Source organism: Mobula birostris, chromosome 3, assembly GCF_030028105.1.
Source record: "Mobula birostris isolate sMobBir1 chromosome 3, sMobBir1.hap1, whole genome shotgun sequence".
In the NCBI taxonomy this organism is placed as follows: domain Eukaryota; kingdom Metazoa; phylum Chordata; class Chondrichthyes; order Myliobatiformes; family Myliobatidae; genus Mobula; species Mobula birostris.
Window position 1 is genome coordinate 53013538 of NC_092372.1, and position 19329 is coordinate 53032866.

Here is a 19329-nt window from a genome sequence, read left to right on the forward strand (position 1 = left end):
TCCCCCTTTTCCAGCCCTTTATCTCTTTCACCAGACGACTTCCCAGGATTTACTTCATTCCCCCCTCTCCCAGTTTCACCTATCACGTACTACCTCGTATTTCTTCCTCCCCTCCCACCACCTTCTTACTCTGACTTCTCATCTCTTTTGCTTGTTACGTACCCCGTAACTGGGTTGCCAAACCAACAGAAATGGACCACTCGTTGGAGTCTGGATTACTAGGACCTAATAAAGTTTTATTAAAGTAATAAGTAACACAGTACTCTAATCGTAAGGATATAAATGCAACAGGTTAGCAATGATAATACACACATGTACACAGAGCTAGGGTAATAGGGATCAACCAAGCTCTATCACAGTCTAGGGGTAAAATGATCAGTCTTAAGTGACACAGAGTTCAGTTCAGCTTAGTATAGTTCGCAGTAATCGCTGTTGTGCCATTGGAGAGGGGGGGGGATGCAATTTGGTTCAGTCAGACCTTTGATGTCTTCACAGTTGGTTTCGGGCCGACCCTTTTTGATGTCTTCTATTCCGCTGTGATCACCGTCTGTGACCCCTCCGTTCCGGATACGACCGTTCTCCCGCGGCGAACCCGGCACCCAGGCAAGGGCGGACACACACACCAGGTTCCCACCGATCATACCTTTACACCCTGTGAGCCTATGGTCGGTTCCTGCGAACCGGACCTCCAAACTCCCACCAACTTGTGGGGGTACACCGCTCTTTCCAGGGTCTCATTATCTCGTGGTCTTGCGGTGTCCCGTGCCTTAGCGAACCTGTTCTTTTTATCCCCCTGCTGGGGTATCGCCTGTCCATTAAACTTCAAACTGTTCAGGTTCAAAGCAACCAGTCTGTCAATATTCTGAATTGTGTTTCTTTTCCGTTAATTCCTCTCTCCTCTCTTATTAGCATTTTGAACATCTCTCCATTGTCTCTCTTATCTCTCTCATTAGCATCAATCGTCCGATAGCTTTGTTTGGCGTCACATTCTCCAGTCCTGATGTAAGGTCTCCGCCTGAAACATTGACTGTTTACGCTTTTCCAAGCCTGGTGAAGTCTCATCCGCTGAGTTCCTCCAGTATCTTGTGTGTGTTGCTTAAATATTCACTTCCTTCACTTTCAACACATAGTAAGTCAGTACATACCACCTACAGGAAAGTCTGTAGCAACACACCAAAGCTTCATTGACTGCACCTCCTAAACTGGTGTTATCTGGAAGTTCAATGGCACTAGACATATAAGAACACATCCAACATCCTTTTGGATCTAAATCCTGGAAGTCCACGGGCAATAGCTCTGTGCATTTCCATGACAATAAATCATAGTTATAGAATTATACTGCACAGCAACGGCTCATTTATCCAGATTAAGATATCTCTCCCAGCTGGTCCCATTTGCCTGCATTTGGCTGATATCCAATAAAGCAATTTGTCCCAAATGCAGCAGTTTAAGATAGTGCCAACAGCCACCTTCACACCTTTCTGAATTTAATTATGATTTAATTGCTATGATTGTCTCCTAATTCTTTTCACCAGTATTTCAATTCTCCATTCTTGACCAGTTGCTTACTTCAGACCACTTGGTCAGTAGTAGTAATTTCTGGTGAGTGTATTTTTCATCTGTGTTGTTGGTGTTTGTGTCTAATATCTGCTGAAATATATTTAGGTGAATTTTAGATGTCAGAGGCTTGTATTAATTACCTGACTTTCTATATAGTATTCTTCTAATTTAATTGGTCTTTCCTGTCTACACCTTGATGTGTATATTGATGAAGGGTCTCAGCCTGAAATGTTGACTGTACCTCTTCCTAGAGATGCTGCCTGGCCTGCTGTGTTCACCAGCAACTTTGATGTGTGTTGCTTGAATTTCCTGTATCTGCAGAATTCCTGTTGTGTGTGTATATTTTTAGTTGGTTTTGTTTTCAGCTCCCCCTTTGTTATTTATGTTCTCCTGGAATGTTTCTTAACCCTCTGAGTTAATAAAATAATGTTATTATTTAAACAATAAGTACAGCTCCAGGAGATGAGTTCTAATATGCCACAGTAAAGGCAAGTATTTAATGCCTTCTCATTTACTTAACAAAATGAGGGATCAAGCCTGGTGAAGAATTTATCATTTCTATTGCTCTCACACATTAGAAAAGCACATGTCCCCCACCTACTGCCCCTTACCCCCACCCCTAGGATAACACTGCTGGTGATCTTTGGGTGTATATTTGTTCTAGTGCTGAAATTTGATACTAAGTCTAGTTATACTAACATTATTTGTCCACAGTTACTAATTAGTTAATATTTGGTGATTGTAAGATCATAGCTTAACTTAAAATGTTATTACATTAGTTATGCTAGTTAACTGGCTTATTGTACTGTCTTCTTTCAAACTACATTGTCATAACTTTCTTTTCTGTAGTGAAAGAAGGAAACAGATCTTGCTGTGATTTTGGTCAGCATATTCCACTCCTGGCAGAGTCATCTTATATAGCTGAATGGGTAAGGAATTAATTTTCTACAGACCATTCAACCTCACATTTCAATTGTGATGAGCTATATCAAAAGAAATTGAATAATTTGAAACCACAAACAAGAGAAAATCTGCAGATGCTGGCAATCTGGGCAACGCGCACACAATGTTGGAGGAACTCAGTGGCCCAGGACCATCTATGGGGGGGGAGAAAAGTACAATTGATGTTTTGGGCTGAAACACTTTGGCAGAGCTGGAGAGGAAAAAAAAAACTGAGGAATAGATTCAAAAGATGGGGGGTGGGGGAGAGAAACACAAGCTGATAGGTGATATCTGGAGGTGGAGGGATAAAGTAAAGAGCTGCAAAGTTGATTGCTGTGATGAAGTGAGAGAGGGAAAAACCTGAAGTCTGAGAAATCTATATTCATGCCATCAATTTGGAGACTACACAAATGGAATACAAGATCCACATACACATCAAAGTTGCTGGTGAACGCAGCAGGCCAGGCAGCATCTCTAGGAAGAGATGCAGTCGACGTTTCAGGCCGAGACCCTTCGTCAGAACTAACTGAAGGAAGAGTGAGTAAGGGATTTGAAAGTTGGAGGGGGAGATCCAAAATGATAGGAGAAGACAGGAGGGGGAGGGATGGAGCCAAGAGCTGGACAGGCGATAGGCAAAAGGGATACGAGAGGATCATGGGACAGGAGGTCCGGGAAGAAAGACAAGGGGGGGGGGGGGGGGACCCAGAGGATGGGCAAGAGGTATATTCAGAGGGGGAAAAGGAGAGTGAGAGAAAGAATGTGTGCATAAAAATAAGTAACAGATGGGGTACGAGGGGGAGGTGGGGCCTAGCGGAAGTTAGAGAAGTCGATGTTAATGCCATCAGATTGGAGGCTAACCAGATGGAATATAAGGTGTTGTTCCTCCAACCTGAGTGTGGCTTCATCTTTACAGTAGAGGAGGCTGTGGATAGACATGTCAGAATGGGAATGGGATGTGGAATTAAAATGTGTGGCCACTGGGAGATCCTGCTTTCTCTGGCGGACAGAGCGTAGATGTTCAGCAAAGCGGTCTCCCAGTCTGTGTCGGATCTCGCCAATATATAAAAGGCCACATCGGGAGCACTGGACGCAGTAGATCACCCCCGTCGACTCACAGGTGAAGTGTTGCCTCATCTGGAAGGACTGTTTGGGGCCCTGAATGGTGGTAAGGGAGGAAGTGTAAGGGCATGTGTAGCACTTGTTCCGCTTACACGGATAAGTGCCAGGAGGGAGATCAGTGGGGAGGGATGGGGGGGACGAATGGACAAGGGAGTTGTGTAGGGAGCGATCCCTGCGGAATGCAGAGAGAGGAGGGGAGGGAAAGATGTGCTTAGTGGTGGGATCCCGTTGGAGGTGGCGGAAGTTACGGAGAATAATATGTTGGACCCGGAGGCTGGTGGGTTGGTAGGCGAGGACCAGGGGAACCCTATTCCTAGTGGGGTGGCGGGAGGATGGAGTAAGAGCAGGTGTACGTGAAATGAGGGAGATGCGTTTAAGAGCAGAGTTGATAGTGGAGGAAGGGAAGCCCCTTTCTTTAAAAAATGAAGACATCTCCTTCGTCCTAGAATGAAAAGCCTCATCCTGAGAGCAGATGCGGCGGAGATGGAGGAATTGCGAGAAGGGGATGGTGTTTTTGCAAGAGACAGGGTGAGAAGAGGAATAGTCCAGATAGCTGTGAGAGTCAGTAGGCTTATAGTAGACATCAGTGGATAAGCTGTCTCCAGGGACAGAAAGATCTAGAAAGGGGAGGGAGGTGTCGGAAATGGACCAGGTGAACTTGAGGGCAGGGTGAAAGTTGGAGGCAAAGTTAATAAAGTCAACGAGCTCTGCATGCATGCAGGAAGCAGCGCCAATGCAGTCATCGATGTAGTGAAGGAAAAGTGGGGGACAGATACCAGAATAGGCACGGAACATAGATTGTTCCACAAAGCCAACAAAAAGGCAGGCATAGCTAGGACCCATACAAGTGCCCATAGCTACACCTTTAGTTTGGAGGAAGTGGGAGGAGCCAAAGGAGAAATTATTAAGAGTAAGGACTAATTCCGCTAGATGGAGCAGAGTGGTGCTAGAGGGGAACTGATTAGGTCTGGAATCCAAAAAGAAGCGTAGAGCTTTGAGACCTTCCTGATGGGGGATGGAAGTATATAAGGACTGGACATCCATGGTGAAAATAAAGCGGTTAAAATCAACAGGGGTGATATACTGCGTCCGGTGCTCCCGATGTGGCCTTTTATATATTGGTGAGACCCAACGCAGACTGGGAGACCACTTTGCTGAACATCTACGCTCTGTCCGCCAGAAAAAGCAGGATCTCTCAGTGGCCACACATTTTAATTCCACATCCCATTCCCATTCTGACATGTCTATCCACGGCCTCCTCTACTATCAAGATGAAGCCACACTCAGGTTGGAGGAACAACACCTTATATTCCGTCTGGGTAGCCTCCAACCTGATGGCATGAACATCGACTTCTCTAACTTCCGCTAGGCCCCACCTCCCCCCGTACCCCATCTGTTACTTATTTTTATACACACATTCTTTCTCTCATTCTCCTTTTTCTCCCTCTGTCCCTCTGAATATACCTCTTGCCCATCCTTTATGTCCCCCCCCCCCCCCCATCCTTGTCTTTCTTCCCGGACCTCCTGTCCCATGATCCTCTCGTATCCCCTTTTGCCAATCACCTGTCCAGCTCTTGGCTCCATCCCTCCCCCTCCTGTCTTCTCCTATCATTTTGATCTCCCCCTCCCCCTCCAACTTTCAAATCCCTTACTCACTCTTCCTTCAGTTAGTCCTGACGAAGGATCTCGGCCTGAAACGTCGACTGTACCTCTTCCTAGAGATGCTGCCTGGCCTGCTGCGTTCACCAGCAACTTTGATGTGTGTTGCTTGAATTTCCAGCATCTGCAGAATTCCTGTTGTTACAAGATCCACATACCTGCTTGTCCCGGTAGACCCATTGTTTTAGCTTGCTCCTGCCCTACTGAACTCGTATCAGATTGCCTCGACTCTGTTTTATCCCCTCTAGTTCAGTCCCTTTCTACCTACATTTGTGACACCTCACATACTCTTGATCTTTTCGATGATTTCAAGTTCCCTGGACCCCATCATCTCATTTTTACTATGGTTGTCCAGACCCTATACACCTCCATCCCCCACCAGGAAGGCCTTAAAGCTCTCCATTTTTTTTTCTGGACGCCAGACCCAACCAGTTCCCCTCCACCACCAGTCTCCTCCACCTAGTGGAACTTGTCCTCACTCTAAATGATTTCCCTTTTGGCTCCTCCCACTTCCTTCAAACAAAAGGTGTAGCCATTGGCACTCGCGTGGGTCCCAGCTATGTCTGCCTGTTTGTTGACTATGTGGAACAGTCTACGTTCCAAGCTTACACTGTGGCTGTCCTGCACTTTTCTTACACTATGTCGACGATTGCATTGGTGCTGCTTCCTGCACCCATGCTGAACTTGTCAACTTCATCAACTTTGCCTCCAACTTCCACCTTGCCCTCAAATTCATCTGGTCCATTTCCAACACCTCCTTTCCCTTTCTCGACCTCACTGTCTCTATCTCCAGAGACAGCTTATCCACCGCTGTCTATTATAAGCGAACGCACTCTCACAGCTACCTAGACTACGCCTTGTCCCACCCTACTACTTGTAAAAATGCCAACCCCTTTTCTCAATTTCTTTGTCTCCACCACATCTGCTCTCAGGATGAGGCTTTTCATTCTAGAATGAAGGAGATGTCCTCCTTTTTCAAAGAAAGGGGCTTCCCTTCCTCCATCATCAAAGCTGCCCTCAACTGCATCTCTTCAATTTCACACACATCTGCTCTTACTCCAACCTCCCACTACCCTACCAGGGATAGGGTTCCTCTTGTCTTCACCTAGCACCCCACCAGCCTCCACATTTAGCACATAATTCTCTGTAACTTCCTCCACCTGCAAAGGAATCCTGCCCCCCCACCACTCACCACATTATGCAGGCATTGCTCCCTACACAACTCCCTTGTCCATTTGTCCCTCCCCACTGATCTCCTCCCTGATACTTATCCTTGCAAGAGGAAAAAGTGCTACACCTGCCCCTACACCTCCCTCCCTCCCTCCCTACCTTTCATGGCCCTAAACAGTCCTTCCAGCTGAGGCAACACTTCACCTGTGAGTCTGTTGGATTCATTTACTGTGTTCAGTGCTCCCGGTGCAGCCTCCTGTACATCGGTGATACCCAACATAGACCTGGAGACTGCTTAACTAAGCATCTACACTCTGTCCACCAGTACAAGTGGGATCTCCCGGTGGCCACCAATTTTAATTCCACTTCCCATTCCCATTCCGATATGTCTATCCATGGCCTCCTCCATTGTCATGATGAGGTTGGAGGAACAACACCTTGTATTCCATTTGGTTGGCCTCTAATCTGATGGCATGAATGTAGATTTCTCAAACTTCTGCTAATGCCCCAACCCCTCCTCCACCCACCTATCTTTATCCATTTCCCATCCCCTTTTCCCTCTCTCACCAATCAACTTCCCAGCTCTCTACTTCTCTCTCCCCATCAGGGTTCACTTATCTCCTGGTGGTTCTCTTTCCCCTCCCCTCACCTTTTAAATCTACTCCTCAGCTTTTATTTTCTCCAGTCCTGCCGAAGGGTTTTGGCTCAAAACATCAGCTGTACTTTTTTCTATAGATGCTGCCTGGCCTGCTGAGCTCCTCCAGCGCTTTGTGTGTGTTGTTGAATTATTTGAAAGCTTAGTTTTTCCAGCAAACAGGAGAAGCATCCAAAAAGCAACATTCATTCAACCTACAGTTATGTTCTCTTGACAGTAGTGTAATATTCAAATGTACCAGGCTTTTGAAAATAATTTGTAAGTGAGCATCAGATGATTAATGATGCTGATCTTGTGCTTATAATGTTGAAATTTCACACTGCAAAAACTGGCAACAGTTTTGGAACTTCTACATATGCAATTTAATGTAGGCACCCAACAGAACTGATCAAATTCACTTGAATACTATAACACAAGCTGCTTGTAAATTTCACTGGAAGTTTCTACTTGGTTACATGTTTAAATTTTAATGGTAAACCCACCCATCATCTGCTATTTAATTTACTATCTGATTCTAAAAATGAAAATGTTAAGTATGTGCTTCCTGTATTATGTTAATATTTAAAACATCAGTTTATTTTTACCGCTATAATGCGAATGTTCTGAACTTAGTATCATGCACAATGCTTTTTTAAGGACTGATAATCATTTTTTTTTTTATTTCTGTATGTTGCCTGCAAGTGCTCCTTATTGTGACTGACTGCTTAGCCATCTTTATTAACACCATTATTAACATCACAACTGCTTGCCACAGAAATTACATTTTTGTGGAAAGAAGCTGTGATGTCATAAAGTTCTACCTAAAAACCATTGAACTTTGAATGCTGTTTCAATCTCCCAGCTACTGATTGAGATCGACAAACCCCATATTTAATTGTAGACTCCAATATTTAAATAACAAGTTTTAATTAAAACTGTTGTTGCTGTTTAATTAACAAAAGCTCTTTCAGAGTGGAATCATCACTGTAGTTTGGTAGATTTGTCAACATGCAGAGAAACATTTCCTGCATTTTGTTTGTTTATTGCCAGCATTTCTTTGAAGACAATATAGAGTATCTGTCTTTACTTTCAGATAATCCTTTTTGCTAATGAAGTTGATTTAAAATTTTTAAAAACTGATTATTCCTTTCTAATTTGAAGGAAGGTACAATGGGAGACCAAAAAATGGTAACTGAAATTCCTGCAGCTTTAAAGCGCTTGGCAAAATACATTGTGCGTGGATTCTACGGGCTGGAATATTCCCTCACCCTAGATGTTCTTGTTCGATATCCTTGTGTGAAGGAGGCTGAGTTGCAACAACTACTAAAGTTTGAGAAGAAGCAACTCCGAGCTGTTCTCAACACACTGAAAGCTGACAGGTTTATTAAGAGTCGAATTAGAGTTGAAACCAGTCCTGATGGGAAAAGTTCCCGACACAATTATTATCACATCAACTACAAGCTGCTAGTGGATATGGTAAAATACAAGTTGGACATTATGCGCAGAAAAATTGAAACTGATGAAAGAGATTCCACAACAAGATCTTCTTTTAAATGTCCAATTTGCTTCAGTACGTTTAGTGATTTGGAAGTCAATCACTTGTTTGATCCTTGCACAGGTAAGGTATCCTCTTGAAGCTGATCAGAGTCCAAATTTTACTCAATTCCTGTTTTGGGTACAAATATATGGTTTTTCAGCCAATCTATATACTTCAGTAAGTAGTTAAAATTACACTGTCTGACTGCTCTGCCTCCACAAATTGAATGTAATTTGGCAATTCCCATGAAATTAGTAGCTCAACTTGGTAAGAAAAAACCTTGTGCTGACACCAGGTCAAAGTGGAAATGGACAAGTAAATAATCTAAGGTTGAGGCAATTCGTCCTTTATTGTCACATAATTTCTGGACAGCATTGGGGCAGTGCTGAATTAATTAATAATATCTGCTGAATGGGGAATAGTTACTGGAGGCTATAGTGTTTCTGTTGTTTGCTGAAATGATGGGAGACTAAGAGAAGCAAGGCCACTGGAAAGGTTTCAGAAGATTGTATCACCCTTGATCACTAATGCTGCTGTGCCTGCAAGACCCTGATAAAACATTGATCTGAATGCTGTAATTAATTAGCGACAAGGTTGTAGGGAATAAACAAAAGAATAAAGTGCTGAAAGGCTTTTCCATGACAGTTCTGTAGTCATAGTTTTTCTATTCCCATAAAATTATACAGGAAATTTTAACTGCACTTACTGTCACACTGAAGTAGAAGAAGATGGCACTGCAATACCGAAACGGGATGCTCGAACTCTTTTGGCAACATTTAATGAGCAGCTTGAACCAATTTATGCACTTTTACAAGAAGCTGAAGATATCGCTCTTCCACAGGAGCTCCTGGAACCACAACCAAGTGAGATTCCAGAACTGGCAGTTGGGTAACGTATGTCTGATGAATCTAAAAGTGAAATTCTTAAGCTTTTCTATCCTCTGCCACAATATAATAGATTACATTTCAGCCTTTCTGGTAAGGGATAGGTAAGTTTTATTTGCTATGCATGCTTAAATCTCTTTGGAATGGTGATACTTCAGTGTCCCTGTAAACCTGAAGCAAGTTCCACGTGTTACCAGATTTAGTTTAAAATTAGTGTAGGGACCAGCTAAATAGAAACACAGAAAACCTACAGCACAATACAGGCCCTTCGGCCCACAAAGCTGTGTCGAACATGTCCTTACCTTAGAACTACCTAGGTTTGCCCATAGCCCTCTATTTCTCTAAGCTTCATGTATCCATCCGGGAGTCTCTTAAAAGACCCTACCGTTTCTGCCTCCACCACTGCCGTCAGCAGCCCATTCCACGCACTCGCCACTCTCTGCGTTTCTCTTTTTTAAAAAAAAAAAACAACTTACTTCTGACATTTCCTCTGTACCTACTTCCATGCACCTTAAAAATATGCCCTCTCATGCCAGCCGTTTCAGCCTCTGACTATCCACATGATCAACGTCTCTCATTATCTTTTACACCTCTATCAGGTCACCTCTCATCCTCTGTCGCTCCAAGGAGAAAAGGCCAAGTTCACTCAACCTATTCTCATAAGGCATGCTCCCCAATCCAGGCACCGTCCTTGTAAATCTCCTCTGCACCCTTTCTATGGCCTCCTGTAGTGAGGCAACCCCAAAATCGAGCACAGTACTTGGAGCAAGAAGGCTGCGAGTGAACGGCTGATTTTTGGAGCTAAGGCAGTTTTTACCGCTCTGGGTAAAAGAAAGGCAAGGCTGCGCAGGCGTGTGCTGCCAGCCAGTAGAGTGTGAAAGATTCAAAAAGAAGACCACCATATCCAGCGGGCAGTGGAGTGAGAAGCAGGCAGAATGATAGGGCCTTGGCTCAACAACCTCCCAGCCTCCAGGATGGCCATATCTGCTCCAGGCGTGTCAAGCTGCAGCTTCTAAGGAACCGAGTTAGGGAACTGGAGTTGCAGCTCGATGACCTTCGCCTGGTCAGGGACAGCGAGGAGGTGATAGAAAAGAGATATAGGCAGGTGGTCACACTGGAGCCACGGGAGACAGATGAGGGTCACAGTCAGGAGGGGGAAGGGGAAGAGTGAGGTACCAGAGAGTACCCCTGTGGCTGTACCCCTTGACAATAAGTACTACTGTTTGGGGGGGGGGGGGGGCGGAAGACAGCCTACCGGAGGGAACCGACAGTGGCTGTGCCTCTGACAGAGTCTGGCCCTGTGGCTCAGAAGGGTAGGGAAAAGAAGAGGAAGGCAGTAGTGATAGGGGACTCTATAGTTAGGGGGTCAGACAGGTGATTCTGTGGACGCAGGAAAGAAACTCAGATGGTAGTTTGCCTCCCAGGTGCCAGGGTCTGGGATGTTTCAGATCACGTCCAAGATATTCTGCAGTGGGAAGAACAGCCAGAGGTTGTGGTACATATTAGTACCAATGACATAGGTAGGAAAAGGGAAGAGATCCTGGGGGGAAAAAAAAGAGTACGGGGAGTTAGGAAGGAAGTTAGGAAGCAGGACTGCAAAGGTAGTAATCTCGGGATTACTGCCTGTGTCACGCAACAGTGAGAATAGGAATAGAATGAGGTGGAGGATAAATGCATGGCTGAGGGATTGGAGCAGGGGTCAGGGATTCAGATTTCTGGATCATTGGGACCACTTAGGGCAGGTGTGACCTGTACAAAAAGGGCAGGTTGCACTTGAATCCCGGGGGTCCAATATCCTGGTGGGGAGGTTTGCTACGGCTACTAGGGAGAGTTTAAACTAGAATTGTTCGGGGGTGGGAACTGAACTGAAGAGACTGAGGAAGAAGAGGTTAGCTTACAAATGGAGAAAGCTTGTAGACAGTGCGAGAGGGAGGATAGGCAGGTGATAGAGAAGGGACGTGCTCAGACCGAAGGTTTGAGATGCGTCTATTTTAACGCAAGGAGTATTGTGAACAAAGCAGATGAGCTTAGAGCGTGGATCAGTTCTTGGAGCTATGATGTGGTGGCCATTACAGAGACTTGGATGGCTCAGGGACAGGAATGGTTACTTCAAGTGCCGGGTTTTAGATGTTTCAGAAAGGACAGGGAGGGAGGCAAAAGAGGTGGGGGCGTGGCACTGTTGATCAGAGATAGTGTCACGGCTGCAGAAAAGGTGGATGCCATGGAGGGATAGTCTACAGAGTCTCTGTGGGTGGAGGTTAGGAAGAGGAAGGGGTCAATAACTTTACTGGGTGTTTTTTGTAGGCTGCCCAATAGTAACAGGGATATCGAGGAGCAGATAGGAAAACAGATCCTGGAAAGATGTAATAATAGAGTTGTCGTGATGGGAGATTTTAATTTCCCAAATATCGATTGGCATCTCCCTAGAGCAAGGGGTTTAGATGGGGTGGAGTTTGTTAGGTGTATTCAGGAAGGTTTCTTGACATAATATGTAGATAAGCCTACAAGAGGAGAGGCTGTACTTGATTTGGTATTGGGAAATGAACCTGGTCAGGTGTCAGATCTCTCAGTGGGAGAGCATTTTGGAGATAGTGATCATAATTCTATCTCCTTTACAATAACATTGGAGAGAGATGGGAACATGACAAGTTAGAAAAGTGTTTAATTGGAGTAAGGGGAATTATGAGGCTAACAGGCAGGAAATTGGAAATGGATGTTCTCAGGGAAAAATACAGAAGAAATGTAAATGTTCAGGGGATATTTGTGTGGAGTTCTGCATAGGTACGTTCCAATGAGACAGGGAAGCTATGGTAGGAACAGGGACCATTGTGTACAAAGGCTGTAGTAAATCTAGTCAAGAAGAAAAGAAAGCTTACAAAAGGTTCAGAGAGCTAGGTAATGTTAGAGATCTAGAAGATAATAAGGTTAATAGGAAGGAGCTTAAAGAAATTAGGAATGTCAGATGGGGCCATGAGAAGGCCTTGGCGGGCAGGATTAAGGAAAACCCCAAGGCATTCTACAAGTATGTGAACAGCAAGAGGATAAGACGTGAAAGAACAGGACCTATCAAATGTGACAGTGGGAAAGTATGTATGGAACCGGAGGAAATAGCAGAGGTACTTAATGAATACCTCACTTCAGTATTCACTATGGAAAAGGATCTTGGTGATCGTAGTGATGCCTTGCAGCAGACTGAAAAGCTTGAGCATGTAGATATTAAGAAAGAGGATGTGCTGGAGCTTTTGGAAAGCATCAAGTTGGATAAATTGCCGGGACTAGATGAGATGTACCCCAGGCTACTGTGGGAGGTGAGGGAGGAGATTGCTGAGCCTCTGGCGATGATCTTTGCATCATCAATGGGGATGGGAGAGGTTCTGGAGGATTGATGGGTTGCAGATGTTGTTCCTTTATTCAAGAAAGGGAGTAGAGATAGCCCAGGAAATTATAGACCAGTGAGTCTTACCTCAGTGGTTGGTAAGTTGATGGAGAAGATCCTGAGAGGCAGAATTTATGAACATTTGGAGAGGTATAATATGATGAGGAATACTCAGCATGGCTTTGTCAAGGGCAGGTCATGCCTTACGAGCCTGATTGAATTTTTTTTGAGGATGTGACTAAAGACATTGATGAAGGAAGAGCAGTAGATGTAGTGTATATGGATTTCAGCGAGGCATTTGATAAGGTACCCCATGCAAGGCATATTGAGAAAGTAAGGAGGCATGGGATCCAAAGGGACATTGCTTTGTGGATCCAGAACTGGCTTGCCCACAGAAGACAGAGTGGTTGTAGACGGGTCACATTCTGCATGGAGGTTGGTCACCAGTGGAGTGCCTCAGGGATCTTTTCTGGGACCCTTACTCTTCGTGATTTTTATAAATGACCTGGATGAGGAAGTGGAGGGATGAGTTATTAAGTTTGCCGATGACACAAAGGTTGGAGATGTTGTGGAGGGCTGTCAGAGGTTACTGCGGGACATTGATAGGATGCAAAACTAGGCTGAGAAGTGGCAGATGGAGTTCAACCCAGATAAGTGTGAAGTGGTTCATTTTGGTAGGTCAAATGATGGCAGAACATAGTATTAATGGTAAGACTCTTGACAGTGTAGAGGATCAGAGGGAATCTTGGAGTCCGAGTCCATAGGATGCTCAAAGCAGCTGCGCAGGTTGACTCTGTGGTTAAGAAGGCGTACGATGTATTGACCTTCATCAATTGTGGAATTGAATTTAGGAGCCAAGAGGTAATGTTGCAGCTATATAGGACCCTGGTCAGACCCCACTTGGAGTACTGCGCTCAGTTCTGGTCTCCTCACTACAGTAAGGAAGTGGAAGCAATAGAAAAAAGGGTGCAGAGGAGATTTACAAGGATGTTGCCTGGATAGGGGAGCATGCCTTATGAGAATAGGTTGAGTGAACTTGGCCTTTTCTCCTTGGAGTGACCAAGGATGAGAGGTGACCTGATAGGGGTGTATAAGATGATGAGAGGCATTAATCATGTGGATAGTCAGAGGCTTTTTCCCAGGGCTGAAATGGTTACCACAAGAGGACACTGGTTAAGGTGCTGGGGAGTAGGTACAGAGGAGATGTCAGGGTAAGTTTTTTTTAAACTCGGTGAGTGCGTGGAATGGGCTGCCAGCAACGGTGGTGGAGATGGATATGATAAGGTCTTTTAAGAGACTTTTGGATAGGTACATGGAGCTTAGAAAAACAGAGGGCTATAGGTAAGCCTAGTAATTTCTAAGCTAGGGACATGTTCGCACAACTTTGTGGGCTGAAGGGCCTGTATTGTGCTGTAGGTTTTCTATGTTTCTACTCCAAGTGGGGTCTGACCAGGGTCTTGTATAGCTATAACATTACCTCTCGGCTCTTAAACGTAGTCCCACGATTGATGAAGGCCAATGCACCGTATGCCGCCTTAACCACAGAATATTGCAAGAACATTGAACAGATTTTAATGTTGCCGGTTAAACATAATACTTCCATGGTCTTCAATGTCCTTATTTGAGAGCAGTCAGAAGAAAAGGCCTTTCTACTGATGGAAACATTTTTGGACTATTTCCACCCAGTGTTGTCCACGTCTAGGATTAATATAAATGAATAAGGTGTATTTCTAGCCAGAATGGCTGTGGAAGTAATTCCTTAAGACAGCACCATAAGTAAAACATAAAAGGCTTGAGACTGATCTCCACCACCAGTCCTCCCTGTTCCCCACAAGCCTTAAATCCCTAAACAATGTTTGAATTCAACTATATCTATTTATTGGTTTATGTCGATTATCTTAAGCTAAAAAGAACAACAACTTTGCAAGTCTGTTTTGTATGTACTTTATTGCAACCTAGATATGTAAAGACTTTGGTTATACTGTATTTGTAGTTAATTAGTAAAAGATGCTCAACATGAATACTTACAGCTTTTGTTATGATTGCATTTTTTTCCTCAGTCAGGGACAAAAAATGCAATGTCCTGCAAGTTATGCACATCCAGAAAGATGGTCAAATAAAACAATTTGCAGGGACCTCTATGAACAAAACATTATGGTGAATGCCCAGGAATTTGAAGCAAAAACCAAGAAGCAACCCATTAAACCGCAACCCATCTGGTTGACCACAAGCACTGTTGAAAGAACTGGTTTGGATGTGGCAGAATGTTCAATTGGTGAGTCCACTTTGCATTTTCCATAATGTATACAACACAGGAATGTAACAACACAAAATCACATCTTAGAGCTTTGGAAATTATTTGAAAATGTAGGCTTATTATTTTAGCAACTTTAAAGGAAGTCTTCAAATGTTCCAAAAGAAATCGAGACCCAATAAATTAAAGGGTATAAGAGTTGAACTTTTTAGTTAAATCACTTCCTTATTTAACATGTAACTTTCTGATACAACTTTCTTCTATTACAATTTCTGAGCGGACAGACGCTTGATGACATCAAACTATTTCTGTTATATCACTATGGGAGAGATTCAAAGCATTGGAGATGCTACTCCTGAATCTGCTCCAAAAATGATTAACCAGCATTTGCTGAACACTTACAAACTATCCCCTCCCCATCCAATTTGTAACCATTCAGTGTAAGGGGGGGGGGGGGGAATCCTTTTGCTTCCACACCCAAATGCCAAAATGGCATGATTTAGAAAGTACACACATAGAACAGTATAATACAAGAATGTGCTTATTGGCTAATAATGTCTATATCAAGCATGATGGTAAAATAAACTATTCCCTTAGCCTGCACATAATCCATTTCCTTCTGTTCCTTGCATATTCATGTAGCTATTTAAAAGCATCTTAAACCACTCCATTATAATTTTCCAAGCTCCTATCCCTCTTTTAGCTGGGGAGAAACTGTGGCTTTCTATTCAATCCAGCTTCTCAAACTTTTTAAACTTCTATCAGGTCTCCACTCAAATACAAAAGAGGCCAGGAAACAGGAATCAGGATGACCAAAGGAGGCCATCAGATATTCTTGCCAAATAAGATTAAAGACTTTGTGCATATATTATAACAAGTATGGTACAAGAATGTACTCCTTGGCCCACAATTTCTATGCCATGCAAATGGTAAAATGATAAAATAAATTGCACAAGATGGCAATGAGGGAGGCAGTTGGATCACTCAAAGACAAAGGAGGGAATTTGTGCCTGGAGCCAGAGAATGTGGGCAAGGTACTTAATATATTTATATAAAAAAAAAAAAAAAAAAAAAAAAAAAAATTCTGTAGATGCTGGAAATCCAGAGCAATACACAAAAAGCTGGAGGAACTAGGCAAGCCAGGCAGCATCTATGGGAATGAATAAACAGCTGATGTTTCAGGTAGAGACCCTCATCAGGACTGGAAAGGAAGTGAAAAGATGTGAGAATAAATAGCTGGGGGAGGGGGGAAGGAGTACAAGCTAAAAGGTGATGCCAGGTTGATGGGGGATGAAGCAAGCAGCTGGGAAGTGATGGGTGGAGATGTAAAGGGGTGGATAGGGAATCTGATGGGAAAGGAGAGTGGACCACGGGAGAAAGGGAAGGAGCAGTGGCACTGGGGAAGGTGATAGGCAAGTGGTGCTAAAAACATTCTTTTCATTAGTGTTCATGATGTGGAGTTTAGCAAGATCGGTATGGGTTATGTTTACATTCTAGGGCATCTTGTTACCAAGGAGCAGATGCTGGGTCTCTTGATGAATAAGACCCCAAGGTCTGATGGGATCTATCTCAGATTGAGAGACCAAGAGAGGAGATTGCTGTGGCCTTGCATCCCCTCCTTAACCACAGGTGAGATCTGAGGACTGGACAATAGCTAATATTGCCCCTCTGTTTAAGAAGGGCAGTAGCAACAAACCAGGAATTTGTAGGCTAGCAAGCCTTGCATCAGTGATAGGGAAATTACTGGAGAAGATTCTTGGAGGTGGAATTTATTTTTATCTGAAAAACAATAATCGGCATAGTTTTGCATGGAGAAGGTTATGCCTTACAAACTTGATGTTATATATTTTGAATTTAATCATACAGATTAAAATCTGTATGGCAAAACTGTACATTCACCAAGATTCCCATCCATTTGCCCATACTTTGTCCATATCCTAAAACCTTTCTAATTCATGTACTATCTAAGTGCCTTTAAAAGTTATTAAAGTACCCTCTTCAACCATTTGTTCTGGCAGCTTATTCCATATACACACCACCCTCAGGGTGGGGTGGGGGAAATTACCCCTCAAGTTTTTAAAAATCTATCTCCTCACCCTAAACATAAGCCTTCTAGTTCTTGAATTTCCCTGATGCTGGGGTCAATGTGTAGTCTTTTTCCCCCCATCTATGGCCCTCATGATTTTATACATCCTGTAAGTTACATATTATTCGCCTACATTGACATGGGGTAAAAGTTGTGTAGAAGCCTCAACCTGCTGAATCTCTCCATAAATTCAGTTTCAAGTCCCAGCAACATCTTTGTAAATCTCCTCTATACTCTTTCCATTTTAATATTTTTCCTGTAGCAGGGTGAATAAAACTGAACAAAATATTCCAAACGAGAAATTCTGCAGATGCTGAAAATCAAAGTAATACACAATGCTAGAGGAACTCAGCAGGCCAAGCAGCATCTATGGGAAAGGGTAAACTGCTGCCATTTTGCACTGTGACTCTTCATCAATATTCCAAATGTGGCCTCATCAATGTCTTGTACAATTGTAACAGAAAATCCTAACTTCTATACTCAATGCTTTCACTAATGAAAGCCAATGTACCATAAGCCCTCTTCACTACCCTGTTACATTACAGTTGTAGTATTTGTTTCAGCCAAGCTGGAGGTTGTGGAGCTCTGGAGAGGGAGCAGAAGGAGGTCACCAGGATATTGTCTGAATTAGAGTATTGGTTATAAGGAGAGACTGGACAAACTTAAAGTGTTTCCTCTGGAGTGTCAGGATGAGACACCTTCTATTAGAAATGTATAAAATTGTCATACTGGAGGGCATGAATTTAAGGTGAGATGAAATGCTTGAAGGAGATTTATACCTGTATATGTACACACAGTAGTAGGGATCATGCTACTTGGAAGTGGTGGAAGCAGACATAATGGCAGCATTTATCATGCATTTAGACAAGTACATGAACATGCAAATAATTGAGGCATGTAGACCATGAGGAGGCTGATGGGATTAGTTTAAACTAGCAACCATTGTGAGCTGAAGTTCCTATGCTGCTTTATTTTATCCAGTATTTCTAAAATGTAAACTAGCTGGTATTGCATCATGCCCAGCTCTTCAGGAGGGCACGCTGACAATCAGAAAATAAGGTTTTAATTGGATGGCACTACTTTGTGAAGATCAAGTAATCACAGTAACATAACCTAGTAACAGTATAATACTGTTATGGACTACAAGTACAATAATCTCAGAGCACTGGCATGTAACCTTTTTCCAAGCTTCTATTTTCCCTTATTGGTTAACAAACAAGTCTTGTGATGTGCAATAGCTTTAACTGTACCCCAACATAGTGATTGGGGGTGGGGGAAGAAATAGTCTGGTTATGTTTTCTGAACAGAACTCCCAACAGGTTTAGATGGCTATGGGCCAAATATGGGTAGATGGATCTAGCTTGCTGGGCAACATAGATGTCATGGAAAAACTGGTCTGTAGGCCTTGTTCCCATATTTTGACTTTGATAGTTAGTTTCTTCCTCATGCCAATGCAAAATACAATGAATACTGTGTGATTTTTTTTTTTAAAAAAATGCTAGCTCTGCCTTGAAACTGAGTTAATCTTTGATTTTTTTCCCCCCTTTCTTTTCTCTTCCCCCCCCCCCCACTTTTTCTTCCAAAGGAAAGCCAGGCATTGTGTGACACCAGGTTTACTTTGATAATTTTTGCAGATGGGTAGGGGAAAAAAAATGAATTTAGATTGTTATTAAGTATTGAGAATGTGCATGTGATATCCAACTTTTTTTGAGACTGACGAGTCAAATACACTTTCAAATATTTTAGAACATGCCAAAAATCTTCTTCAAAATACAGAGAGAGAGACTCTCAATTGTGAAGTAATAAAAACACTTATGATTCATGAGAAAAGACAACCAACTGGAGCAACCTTCACTTCCAATCAGACTGAACCAGACAGTGATACTAGTGAATCTGGAGAAGAGTTCAAGAACAGAAAACAAGCTACAAAACGAGAAATTCTGAAAGATGAATCTGAGTTGGAGAAACCCATGGTTATGGTTGCTGGAAAACCATATCTCTATAGTGAAGTTAGTCAACAGCCTGAATTGGTATCTTTGATGACTGAAGAAGAGAGGGAGAAGTACATTTCTACTTGCCAAGAAATGTTCCATTTAATGTATGATTAA

At 43.2% G+C, this 19329-nt stretch overlaps 1 protein-coding gene across 1 annotated transcript; it reads left to right on the forward strand.

The window, feature by feature from the left end:
* Positions 1–8254: 8254 nt before the first annotated feature.
* On the forward strand, positions 8255–19329 carry LOC140195668 (general transcription factor IIE subunit 1-like). Its single transcript, XM_072254385.1, has 4 exons — positions 8255–8702; positions 9308–9509; positions 14942–15156; positions 18968–19329. Exons 1-4 carry the CDS (start codon positions 8255–8257, stop codon positions 19327–19329), a joined length of 1227 nt encoding a protein of 408 aa, XP_072110486.1.

What these genes read in the sequence shown, in the direction of transcription:
- LOC140195668 (XM_072254385.1), top strand. Translation starts at nt 8,255, where the DNA reads ATGGGAGACCAAAAAATGGTAACTGAAATTCCTGCAGCTTTAAAGCGC. An exon ending in CTTGTTTGATCCTTGCACAG is followed by an intron (nt 8,703 to 9,307) that starts GTAAGGTATCCT and finishes AAAATTATACAG; the next exon opens with GAAATTTTAACTGCACTTAC. An exon ending in ATTCCAGAACTGGCAGTTGG is followed by an intron (nt 9,510 to 14,941) that starts GTAACGTATGTC and finishes TTTTTTCCTCAG; the next exon opens with TCAGGGACAAAAAATGCAAT.